The sequence below is a fragment of the Fundulus heteroclitus genome, unplaced genomic scaffold (genome assembly GCF_011125445.2).
Source record: "Fundulus heteroclitus isolate FHET01 unplaced genomic scaffold, MU-UCD_Fhet_4.1 scaffold_109, whole genome shotgun sequence".
In the NCBI taxonomy this organism is placed as follows: Eukaryota; Metazoa; Chordata; class Actinopteri; order Cyprinodontiformes; family Fundulidae; genus Fundulus; species Fundulus heteroclitus.
This window is the reverse complement of record NW_023396522.1, coordinates 466,593-479,170: the sequence shown is the minus strand read 5'-3', so window position 1 is coordinate 479,170 and position 12,578 is coordinate 466,593. Positions and strand designations below refer to the sequence as shown.

At 43.5% G+C, this 12,578-nt stretch overlaps 1 protein-coding gene and 2 long non-coding RNA genes across 3 annotated transcripts; 2 read left to right on the top strand and 1 right to left on the bottom strand.

Annotated features, from left to right (window-relative positions):
- The first annotated feature begins 909 nt into the window (after window positions 1–909).
- Window positions 910–2,483, top strand: LOC118558208. Its single transcript, XR_004928221.1, has 3 exons — window positions 910–1,547; window positions 1,639–1,736; window positions 2,029–2,483. It is a non-coding gene; the product is annotated as an uncharacterized LOC118558208 (long non-coding RNA).
- A 6,602-nt stretch (window positions 2,484–9,085) lies between these two features.
- LOC118558207 lies at window positions 9,086–11,573 on the top strand. Its single transcript, XR_004928220.1, has 3 exons — window positions 9,086–9,178; window positions 9,362–9,493; window positions 11,539–11,573. It is a non-coding gene; the product is annotated as an uncharacterized LOC118558207 (long non-coding RNA).
- Window positions 10,247–11,602, bottom strand: LOC118558206. The gene is made up of 3 exons (XM_036128701.1): window positions 11,384–11,602; window positions 11,211–11,290; window positions 10,247–11,116 (listed from the first exon to the last, which is right to left on the bottom strand). Exons 1-3 carry the CDS (start codon window positions 11,545–11,547, stop codon window positions 10,389–10,391), a joined length of 972 nt encoding a protein of 323 aa, XP_035984594.1. The 5' UTR covers window positions 11,548–11,602; the 3' UTR covers window positions 10,247–10,388.
- Between the last annotated feature and the right edge of the window lie 976 nt (window positions 11,603–12,578).

Sequence of the window (12,578 nt, the reverse complement as noted above, 5' to 3'; positions counted from 1 at the left end):
ACTAATGTTTAAACCAGGGGTGTCAAACCCACGGGCCAAATCTGGCCCGCTGAACGCTTTAGTCCGGTCCGGTGGCCCAATGCATTTTCATAATTCAATGGCTGTATCCCCTCGCTGCATCGACCGATCTTCACCAGATTTTTTTGTGAGTCGTGGGGGAGTGCTGCCCAACACGTTCGTGTGAATCGCCCGGTGGACGGGCGGGAAAAAGGCGTGACAACTTCTGCGGTGTCTGGCGACCGGCGGTGCGCGAACCCCCACGGTGGCCAATAGGCCAGAGCGGCACTTGGCTGCGAGGGCCGATCATCACCGCTTGCGGTTTTAATTATTATTATTATTCTGCCCCCCTAAAGAGGGGCCTTTTTGGGAGCTTTATCATTTTCAAAAACTCACCAAACTTTGCCGATGCATGATGACTATTCAAAAATTTTATATTTTAAGGTCGTCACAAAAATCTAAAGAAAAGTGCCTCAACGGCGCCACCTAGAAATTTTCAAAGGACCCTTTGCTATTCACTTATTTCATCGTAGAGACATGAGACCTGGTACAATTTCAGAGCTCAACAAGACGCTCAGAATTTACAATTAATGTCATAGTGCAAGTATCACACAAAGTTGGCCATTTTAGATTTAGGGTCATAATTTGACCTCATTTTTGATGTTTACAGCATTGGTATTTGATCGAACTCGTCCTAGAGATTTTGAGCGAGCGGCATGAAACTTGGGCAGTCTGATCATAAGGCATGGTCAATTAAAAGTTAACAAAACGGTGAGTTTTTGAGCATGCTGAAGGGGCTTTAGCTTGGGCTCTCCCCTTAGAGATAGGGTTAGGAGCTCAGTCATCCGGGGGGGACTCAGAGTAAAGCCGCTGCTCCTCCACGTCCAGAGGAGCCAGTTGAGGTGACTCGGACATCTGGTCAGGATGCCTCCTGGACGCCTCCCTGGTGAGGTGTCCTGGCCACCTCCCACCGGGAGAAGGCCCAGGTGAAGACACAGGACACGCTGGAGGGACTATGTCGCTTGGCTGGCCTGGGAACGCCTTGGGATTCCCCCGGAGGAGCTGGCCCAAGTGGCTGGGGAGAGGGGCGTCTGGGCCTCCCTACTGAAGCTGCTACCCCCGTGACCCGAGAGTACGAATGGGATACGGACCCATTCATAGAGGCCCCACGGGTTGATAAAGGCAGTCAGGTGGCGTGAACCCTCAGCAATGAAGCCCTTATGGTAAGCCTTTTCGCTGGTCAAAGATTCTGAACCAGGTGTAACCCCCCAGTGTGTCTATCAGGTCTTGTATTTTGGGTAGCGGATGTCGATCAGGCACAGTCTTTTTGTTCAGGAGGCGATAATCAACACAAAGACGTAGGCTGCCATCTTTCTTTCGAACACAGACAACTGGGGCAGCATATGGGAACTTGGATTTAACAATCCAGCCTCTCATCAGCAGCTCATGCACGTACTCCTTAACCTCTTTCAACAGTGGCTTCGGGACTGCTGAATATGCTTTCTGTACAGGGATTTCATCTGTGAGAGTGATCGACATTTGTAGACTTGGTATGCATCCAATATCATGACCGTCATGTGCGAAAGCTCTGGCTTCTTCACACAGCATTTTGTTGACTTTTTCCTTCTGTTCATCATTAAGGTGAATGAGATCGATGGGAGGTTGCCATGACGATGGACGGGTGTCAACCGGTGTGGATACAGCACTGTTAACAGTCACTGTGGACTTGTGTGCTTGAGGTGAGTCTGTTGCGATCACTTTTTCAACACAGTGGATGCTGCCAAGTGCTGTCTTTCTCGGTATTGTGACTGTATGTTTGGTGTTACCCACCGGCACAGCTACATAGGGTTTTCTTGGATTTTGTACCTTCAACAAACCCTCCCCCACATCCAGTCCTGTCAACTGCGCATTGTTGTCATCAGGCTCAAATAAGAAGACAGTGTCAGATGTGCTAATGTGGAGAGGGACTGGGAATTTGACCCAGGTTACCTGACCTGCTGGGATAACAATGTCCTTTCTGCCTGTCCGTAGGCACCCGCACTGCACAGAGGGTTCGCTGGCTTGGATGAAGCTCACAAGTAGCTCTGCCTTCTCTGCTGGGACACACAAGGCATTACAGAGTAGGACGACAAGGGTGAAATCAGCTTTTCCGGTTGTTCTTGTATCATCTCCTCCAGCACGTTGAAACCCAACAGTGGTCTCTCCAGAGCAAGACTGCTGACAAGAAAAGGTACAGTAATTGACAGATTAGGGTCCTCATTCCCCATCAAATTGACTGTCAGGGCAAGCCAGCCATCAAACGGGAGGACGTCACCGTTCACTGCATACACCCTTAACTTCTCTTCGTCACCAATGTTGTCCCTGAGTGGCCTAACTGGGGTGTCAGGTAAATATTTACCCTTCCAGTCTCTATCAATCATACTTACTTGAGCCCTGGTGTCTAGCAGAGCGCTGACGGCTTGTCCATTTAGGTTCAATTCAATTCAATTCAATTTTATTTATATAGCGCCAAATCATGAAACATGTCATCTCAAGGCACTTTACAAAGTCAAATTCAATCATATTATACAGATTGGGTCATATTATACAGATTGGTCAAAAATGTCCTATATAAGGAAACCAGTTGATTGCATCAAAGTCACAGGTTACAATGAGTGAGAGCTTTCCTTCCAATGAGTTTGGCTAGGCATTCCCTTTTGCTGTGGGGTAAGTCATGAGTGAATGGAGTGGTTGTCTTATCTGGTTGTTTCTGTCTTTTTTTGTGTCCGAGTCTTTTGTCAGTCTTTCATTTCCAGATTGGTCACTATGACAAGTGTCAAGTTGGGACGATCGCTGAGACCCGGACACTGTTTGTCCCTCGGCAGGGACCGGCTCCAGTTTCCCTGATGTGTTGGTCTCTTTAGACAGCCCACTGCCCGGTGGCCTTCTTCACCACAGAGGAAACAGTAAGAACAGTCTGGGCGATTTTGCTCCACACACTTGTCACAGCCATATGGTTTCTCTCTCCTGCGGCCTCCTCTGCCTTTCCCATTGTGGCTGAACTGTTCTGTCCCCTGTGTCTGCATCGGCTGTCTCATGAGCTCAACCGTACTAGTAAGCTGTTCAAGTTTTTCGGTTAACTGCTGGATCACATCTGTTTTCGGCACCTTCTCCTTTACACTCGGACATTGTGCAGCATTCATTTCAGACTGGGCACTGTGTACATTTGTTAGTCTTTGGCGGGTGACGGGACCGAGCCTTCGCTGCCTTTCGCTTTCAACACACATTATTTTTTTCATCTGTTTCAGGATTGCCTCATCCGATACTCTGGTGTCCACCAGCAATGGTTTCAACTGTCTGCGGACATCTTCATGTTTATGACCTAGGCCCTGATACATGGTGTGGAGAAACACATCCTGCACTGTGCTTGCACTGTACTTGACATCTGCATCAGTATGTTTGGAGGCCAGCCTGATCTTCTGTTTAAGTCTTATTACTCTGTAAAGGAACTGTTAGGGTGTCTCATTGTCTTTTTGTTTGGTGCACATGAGCTCCTGGAACAGCTATGTGTTGCTTTGCTCACCCAGGTGGGAATGGAGAAAAGCTTTTAGCTCCTCTACGGTCAAATCATCCTTATTCATCAACATGTCTTTAAATGTTACTGGCTTGATGACTTTGAGGACAGCTCTTACAACCTCTGCATCACTGAACTGCTCCTTTAAGCCCTCCTCCATCTGCCGACAGACACTGTTATAGCTGAGATCTGACCCCTGGTCCCCAATCTGACCCCCCTGAATCTTCAGTTCTCTGCGATTAAGGTAAGACAACTCTCTTAAGGAGAGCAACTTGTCATGTGTCAGTGGTGTCAAGTTTTCACTTAAACCTCTGATGCCCGCTACATTACTACTCCGTAAGGTTGGTCCAATCTTTATAGATGACTGAGGTGCAGCCGGTGGAGTGGGGGGTGTTTGAGCTGCATAATTTTCTTACTTACTTCCTCATAACTAGACAGTAGTTTCTGCAGCTCAGTGTCATGTGTGTCACTAGCCATAGAGAGTGTCATGTGAGTTGCACTGGCAAACCCAAGATCGGCAGCATCACTATCATCAGTCTGGTTAACGTCTCCCTTATCATGACTTACATCCCCACTGACCGATACATCAATTGCTACAGCAACTTGTGAATCACGACCCTGAATAACTGCGTCGATTACATCCCTTAGGTCTAATCAATGTGCCATCCCAAAATCCTCTAGCTCCAGTAAAGGCTCACTGGACATACAACTGCAAATGTACTCAAAACAACCCTCCTCATCTGTCGACTTGAGGCGAGACTCGTCCACTCCTGGCACTGCACCCACTGATTTGGCAACCCGGAACAGTTCTGCAGAGAGAGTGAGCAGGGTCTTTTTGGTGGCCCACACCAACCTTTTTCTCTCACCATCTGCCATCATTGCTTCCCAGTTCCTCGCACTTGGTCACAAGAGTCCAGGATCACAATTCTCGCTCTGTTCTTGATGAGTGGTGGTTTCAGCACTGCACGCACAGTTATTATTCTTTATCCGTTATATTCATCAGTAGACAGAATCGACGATATCAGGTGATCTTTCTCACTGGCTGCAGCTCGCTGGTTGCATCGGGTCCCTTTTGGTCCAAGGTTTCAGTATCACTGGATCAGCTTCCAGCCACAAGGTGGGAGTGATCCCGGAACAAGCTCCCAATAAACTGTTACAGGTACCGGACTGGCACCACATAACCAGCTTATATGCTCTCTCTGGAAACAGGAGAAATCAATGAGACAGCAAACTCTACGTCCGTTTCTCAGCTCGCTCAGCAGAAAGAGGAAGACCGGATTTATTAAAACATTCATAATTTAAATCCATCTCTGTTATGAACACTCAATGTTCTCTATGAAATAAACACAACTCCAAAATACAATACAATTTGTCTTTAACCACTTTTAAAATAAATAACATTTGTTTTTAACATCAACCTTTCACATTTAACACAATACTATATATTTTCAAACGTTTACACTTTACAAAAATGTCGTAGGAGCTGAAAATAAAACTCTGCCCGACGTGCAATAGCAACAGGTGACGTCATCTAGCGCGAAAATGCGGCTACCACTACATGGACGTATCTGTCCTCATCTTCATAAAACGGTCTTATTAGCAAACATTTTAACATTCAGCGACATGTCACATATTAACCAACTCAGTTGCTTTACTTAATTTAGTATTCTACTAACCTGGAAACAGGAGAACTCTAAACTCTACGTCTGTTTCTCAGCTCGCTCAGCAGAAAGAGGAAGAACTGCTAAGCGGACCAAACTGGAGAGTGAAAACAGGTTGGTTAACCCTTGAACAAATATTCCAACATTAGTTATAAAATTACAAAATCTACCACAAATGTGATAACACTTTATTAGTGGGCATCACAAAAACAACAGAAGAGGTTTTATTGCCTTGCAATTTGGATGAGGGAAACTGAGGATTAAATGTTCAAAAGAACTGTAGTTCTGAATGTGACACTGAATGTGATAACCTTAGTGTAGCCTTTAAAACTGTCCTAGATTCAATTGGTTTTGCTCAAAATGTGCATGAACCGACGCACTCTCGGCTCCATACTTTAGACCTTGTTCTGACATATGGCATTGATTGTGAAGAATTAACAGTATTCTCTCACAACCCTGTCCTGTCTGATCATTTTTTAATAACATTTGAGTTTAATCTAACTGAATTCTCCACCCCCAAAAGAGGGTTCCATTATAGTAGATTTTTATCGGATAATGCTGTATCAAAACTTAAAGAGTCTGTCCCCTTCTTAATATCCTCAGTATTGCAGAAATGCCCTGTAGATGGCAGCATTGCTGTTTCTTCCCATTCACAAATCGATACCTTTGCTAACAATGTGACTTCCTCATTGCGTTCTGCATTAGACAATGTAGCTCCCTTGAAAAAGAAGGTGATTATTCACAGGAAGCTGGCTCCTTGGTTTAATTCAGAGCTGCGTTCCTTGAAGCACAATGTTAGGAAATTGGAGAGAAAATGGCGCTCTACACACCAAGAGGAATCCTACTTAATCTGGAGGGACAGACTATTGTTGTATAACAAGACCCTCCGCAGAGTTAGAGTAGCATATTTTTCATCATTAATTGAAGAGAATAAAAATAATCCTAGATTTCTCTTTAGTACAGTTGCCAAACTTACCCAGAGCCACAGCTCTGTTGATCCATCCATTCCCTTAGCTCTTAGTAGTAATGATTTTATGGGATTCTTCATAAATAAAATTGATGCCATTAAAAATAAAATAATTGGCATCCTCCCAAACATGATTACCTCGTCCTCAGTAAGTGAGGCAGCATTGGAGGAATCTTTAGAATCTGCGCAGTGTTTGAACTGTTTAGAAGCAGTAGAGCTTTCTGAGCTATCTAAAATTTTAGCTTCATCTAAACCTTCTACCTGTATGTTAGACCCAATCCCAACCAAGTTGTTTAAGGACATATTCCCTTTGATCAGTGGCACTATTTTAGACATGATTAATCTATCCTTAGTAAATGGATATGTACCACAGGTTTTGAAAGTAGCTGTTATTAAACCTTTACTTAAGAAACCTTCTCTTGATCAAGATGAGTTAGTAAATTACAGACCTATATCTAATCTTCTTTTCTTATCTAAAATTCTTGAGAAAGTAGTTGCTAATCAACTTTGTGAACATTTACAAAGTAATGACCTACTTGAGGAGTTTCAGTCAGGCTTCAGAGCTCATCATAGCACTGAAACAGCTCTGGTGAAGGTCACTAATGATATTCTCATGGCCTCAGATAATGGACTTGTGTCTATACTTGTCCTGTTAGATCTCAGTGCTGCGTTTGATACAGTTGATCACAATATTCTCCTACAAAGACTTGAACATACTGTAGGGATTAAGGGGAAAGCATTAGGCTGGTTTAAATCTTATCTGTCAGACAGATTCCAATTTGTTCATGTTAATAATAAATCTTCCTCAAACTCTAGGGTCACCTGTGGAGTACCACAGGGTTCAGTCCTTGGACCAATTCTCTTTACTATATATATGCTTCCGATAGGCAAAATTATCAGACAGCATAGGATTAATTTCCACTGTTATGCTGATGATACTCAGCTATATTTATCCATAAATCCTGATGAATCCAATCAATTACTTCGACTGCAGTCATGTCTTGATGACATCAAAAGCTGGATGACTTTAAATTTCCTGCATCTAAATTCTGACAAGACCGAAGTTTTAATCTTTGGGCCAGAGTCCTCAAAAAATAAACTTCTTAACCAATCCCTTAATCTGGGTGGCATTAACCTGGCCTCTGGTAATAAAGTAAAAAATCTTGGTGTTATTTTTGACCAAGACATGTCATTTAAATCCCATATTAAACAGGTTTCCAGAGTTTCCTTTTTTCACCTCCGGAATATCGCCAAAATTAGAAACATTATGTCCAGGAGTGATGCTGAAAAACTGGTCCATGCATTTGTTACTTCAAGGCTGGACTATTGTAATTCTTTACTATCAGGAAGTCCACAAAATGCAGTTCAAAGCCTTCAGCTGATCCAAAATGCTGCAGCAAGAGTTCTGATGAAAATCAACAAGAGGGATCATATTTCTCCAATTTTAGCTTCCCTTCATTGGCTTCCTGTTAAATCAAGAATAGAATTTAAAATTCTTCTTCTAACGTATAAAGCCCTTCATAATCAAGCTCCATCATATATCAGAGCTCTGATTACCCCGTATGTTCCTAACAGAGCACTTCGCTCTCAGACTGCAGGTCTGCTGGTGGTTCCTAGAGTCTCTAAAAGTAGAATGGGAGGCAGATCCTTTAGCTATCAGGCTCCTCTCCTGTGGAACCAACTCCCAGTTTTGGTCCGTGAGGCAGACACCCTGTCTACTTTTAAGACTAGGCTTAAAACTTTTCTTTTTGACAAAAATTATAACTAGTGACTCATGTTACTCTCAGCTACCTTTATAGTTTTACTGCTATAGGCTTAGGTTACTGGAGTATATCAGGATCTAATTTTCTCACTATATTGAGTTCTACTGTTCTTCAATTATGCATTATGTGTTGTCATTATCTGCTTTAACTTTCTGTTCTCTCTCTTTTCTCTTCATAGTAGGTACACCTGGTCTGGCGTTCTGTTAACTGTGACATCATCCAGAGAAGACGGCTCACCCGCTACTACCATCTAATGTAGAACAGATTACTAGATCAATGTGTGCTTCTGTGCTTTTTTGTTTCTCTTGTTGTGTCTCTGTTCTGTCTTCTGTAACCCCAGTCGGTCGAGGCAGATGACCGTTCATACTGAGCCCGGTTCTGCCGGAGGTTTTTTTTTTTCCCGTTAATGGGTGGTTTTTCTTCCCACTGTCGCTTCATGCTTGCTCAGTATGAGGGATTGCAGCAAAGCCATGTACAATGCAGATGACTCTTCCTGTGGCTCTACGGTTCCCCAGGAGTGAATGCTGCTTGTCGGGACTTTGATGCAATCAACTGGTTTCCTTATATAGGAAATTTTTGACCAATCTGTATAATCTGACCCAATCTGTATAATATGATTGAACTTGACTTTGTAAAGTGCCTTGAGATGACATGTTTCATGATTTGGCGCTATATAAATAAAATTGAATTGAATTGAATTGAATAGTTATTAGTTGGCCTGGGACTAATAAATAAATCAGACTGAAAGATGGTTGCCACTTCCCACAGATCTGGGAATGCGGAAATTTGAATAATTGGAGGGAGTTGCCATGCAGCAGCTTGTTAGCTTACCTTACCAAACTTTTACCTATCAGAAATCAGCGCGATTTCATTAGGTAAGACTGAGACCACAATATTAAGTGTGTCGTATTCTGTGTATTATTCAGCAGCATCATATCCACCAAGCATGGCACAATCACAGAGAAACTGCTACTGCAGTGTCCCACAGTGCTCCAACAACAAAAAAACTTTCCATATCTCAGTTTTCATGACATCCTGGCTGATGCTGAGATTCGAGCCCGTTGGGTGACGGCAATAAGAAGAGACAAGGGGCCAAATTTTAAAATCCTTCGTGGCAGCACTTACGTCTGCACTCAGCACTTCTCTTCCGAGGAGACCTACGTTTCTGCAAGTGGTCGAATAAAGTTAAAGAAGGGAGCAGTACCATCTAAATTCCCGTGGAATGATTGGGACAAAGGTAAGAGTACAGTATTTAAATTGGTAATAAACTACTAGATAACTTTTACTCAGAACTCAAGAACTTACCCTAAGGGGTTCATGCTAACTCTTTCTTTTAAAATAGTGGTTGCTGTTTTAAGTGTGGCAATCACATTGCTTGTTTGAAATGACATCAAAACAATGACAACATTTTTTATTGTAGGAACAGGTGAGCAATCTGCAAGGCGAGCAAGAAAACGCCTTGCAGCTGACAATGAGATGCCCGTTCCAGGGAGCAGCACAGAGGATTGGTCACACCTTGAAGAGGAAGAACTGCTAAGCGGACCAAACTGACGTAAAGCCACAATACTTGTTACACTGTCCCTGCTGGCGAACTCCACAATTACTCCTGATATCCATCTAAAATGTTTTAGTGTAAGGAGAGTGAAAACAGGTTGGTTAACCCTTGAACAAATATTCCAACATTAGTTATAAAATTACAAAATCTACCACAAATGTGATAACACTTTATTAGTGGGCATCACAAAAACAACAGAAGAGGTTTTATTGCCTTGCAATTTGGATGAGGGAAACTGAGGATTAAATGTTCAAAAGAACTGTAGTTATTAGTTGGCCTGGGACTAATAAATAAATCAGACTGAAAGATGGTTGCCACTTCCCACAGATCTGGGAATGCGGAAATTTGAATAATTGGAGGGAGTTGCCATGCAGCAGCTTGTTAGCTTACCTTACCAAACTTTTACCTATCAGAAATCAGCGCGATTTCATTAGGTAAGACTGAGACCACAATATTAAGTGTGTCGTATTAACTAACTTTATTTTCCTTAGTATTGGTAGCAATCATTGCTGTTATGTAGATGCTTTTATCGGGACAGTAACATGAAGATCAAAGCTAACATGCAGCAGCTTGTTAGCTTACTTTAACTATCATTAATCTGATGTAGATGTTATACAATTATTCCTGTAGCTTTGTTATTATAGAAATAAATCTTGTTTATCACTGAGTTAAAAAAAAGAGACATTTATCTGCTACATGTCATGTTTTGGGGAGGCGAGGACCTAGGCGGCAACGAGGCAGAGACAGCAATGGGATTAAACAGATCATTTTAATGAAACAAGAGACTTACGGCAAAACTTGAGAGCACAGGAGAACGAGGAACACAGGAGGACCAGAATGACCCGACAACGGGGAAACAAACTGAGGCAACTTAAATACACAATGGGGACAATTAAACGCAGGTGAGTCCAATCAAACAAGAACACAACTCTGAGGATCCTGACATTACCCCCCTCTTAAGGGCGGATTCCAGACGCCCATCAATGTCCAGTCCAAAAAAAACGAAAACAACCCAGCCAGGGTGGTCGGATGGGGGTCTCAGAAGGAGGGAAAAAGAAAAAAAAAATCCACACCAAGAAACTGGTTGACGGAAAAGCAGAGCCATAGGCGGGCGCCGCTGCGGGAGACCCCGGTGACAAAGCTGCGGCTCAGCCGGCCGGCGAAACCCTAGAGACCGGCGGCAGGGCCTGTGAGCACTAGAAAGCTCACAAGACTCGAAAACGCTGGGAAATTCAGGAAGCTTAGGTGCGGAGGAGACCTCGGACGGCTCGGGTGCGGAGGAGACCTCGGACGGCTCGGGTGCGCAGGGCAGCGGCGCGGTAGGACGATTCTGCCGGCGGGCGAGGACAGCAACCATCAGCTGACCGATCTGGCCCGACAGCCCTCGCAGCAGATCCTGGGTGGTCTGAACTGCTTCCGCAAGCGACCGAAGCTGCTCATGGTGGGAGGAGAGCGTCCTCCCGATTGAGTCCCACGGATCGGGCTGGCCAGAGCGGTGGCAGACAGGAGGAGCCCCGGAGCGGCTCGGAGGCAGCTGCACAAGGGGCTGCCTCCAGAGCTGATTACACAGCCCGATTCCTTTCAGCCCCGTTGCCTGGCCCTCTCTTGGTCGGGTAATTTCTGTCATGTTTTGGGGAGACGAGGACATAGGCGGCAACGAGGCAGAGACAGCAATGGGATTAAACAGATAATTTTAATGAAACAAGATACTTACGGTAAAACTTCAGAGCACAGGAGAACGAGGAACACAGGAGGACCAGAATGACCCGACAACGGGGAAACAAACTGAGGCAACTTAAATACACAATGGGGACAATTAAACGCAGGTGAGTCCAATCAAACAAGAAAACAACTCTGAGGATCCTGACATTACATTGTTCCCCTTACTTTATTATGGTGATGTGTTGTATATAATTGCAGTCACTGAATTCAAAAGATCTTATTCCACTTGAATCTTTTTCTTCATTCCTAAAAAAAATAACAGTGGGTCTATTGGACAGTGCCTCTGTGTCTGAATTGTGAATATTCTGTGTATTATTCAGCAGCATCATATCCACCAAGCATGGCACAATCACAGAGAAACTGCTACTGCAGTGTCCCACAGTGCTCCAACAACAAAAAAACTTTCCATATCTCAGTTTTCATGACATCCTGGCTGATGCTGAGATTCGAGCCCGTTGGGTGACGGCAATAAGAAGAGACAAGGGGCCAAATTTTAAAATCCTTCGTGGCAGCACTTACATCTGCACTCAGCACTTCTCTTCCGAGGAGACCTACGTTTCTGCAAGTGGTCGAATAAAGTTAAAGAAGGGAGCAGTACCATCTAAATTCCCGTGGAATGATTGGGACAAAGGTAAGAGTACAGTATTTAAATTGGTAATAAACTACTAGATAACTTTTACTCAGAACTCAAGAACTTACCCTAAGGGGTTCATGCTAACTCTTTCTTTTAAAATAGTGGTTGCTGTTTTAAGTGTGGCAATCACATTGCTTGTTTGAAATGACATCAAAACAATGACAACATTTTTTATTGTAGGAACAGGTGAGCAATCTGCAAGGCGAGCAAGAAAACGCCTTGCAGCTGACAATGAGATGCCCGTTCCAGGGAGCAGCACAGAGGATTGGTCACACCTTGAAGCAGTGCAAAATGATCATGACGACAGCTGCCATCCCTCTCCCGAGGATTTTTTTTTATAACAAATTAAACTACATCTTTCTTTCTTAAAGATAATTGAGTTATAAGTTTATTTAGCTTTTCCCAAGATAATTTCAGTGGGTCACCACATACATTTTTATTAGAGCTGTCAAAATCAATTTGTTAATGAAAGGAAATTCATCTGAGAAATACATTTCTGCACATACAAATGGTTTTTAAAAATACTCACCTGTACACTGTGATCGCACACTGTCTCTTTCTCCTGCATTGTTTACATTTCAATTGTTTACTGTTAAATCACTGCTGCACTTTATCCTGTAATTTACTGTAATTCTCAAGCTGTATGCAAACAAACTTTCGTTCTGTACGCACTCTGTGCATACAAAATGATAAATAAAGTTGTCTAAGTCTAATTGTCACGATTTG

What these genes read in the sequence shown, in the direction of transcription:
- LOC118558206 (XM_036128701.1), bottom strand. Translation starts at nt 11,547, where the DNA reads ATGATGCTGCTGAATAATACACAGAATATTCACAATTCAGACACAGAG. An exon ending in CAACACATCACCATAATAAA is followed by an intron (nt 11,291 to 11,383) that starts GTAAGGGGAACA and finishes TGTGTATTTAAG; the next exon opens with TTGCCTCAGTTTGTTTCCCC. An exon ending in CTGTGCTCTGAAGTTTTACC is followed by an intron (nt 11,117 to 11,210) that starts GTAAGTATCTTG and finishes AAAACATGACAG; the next exon opens with AAATTACCCGACCAAGAGAG.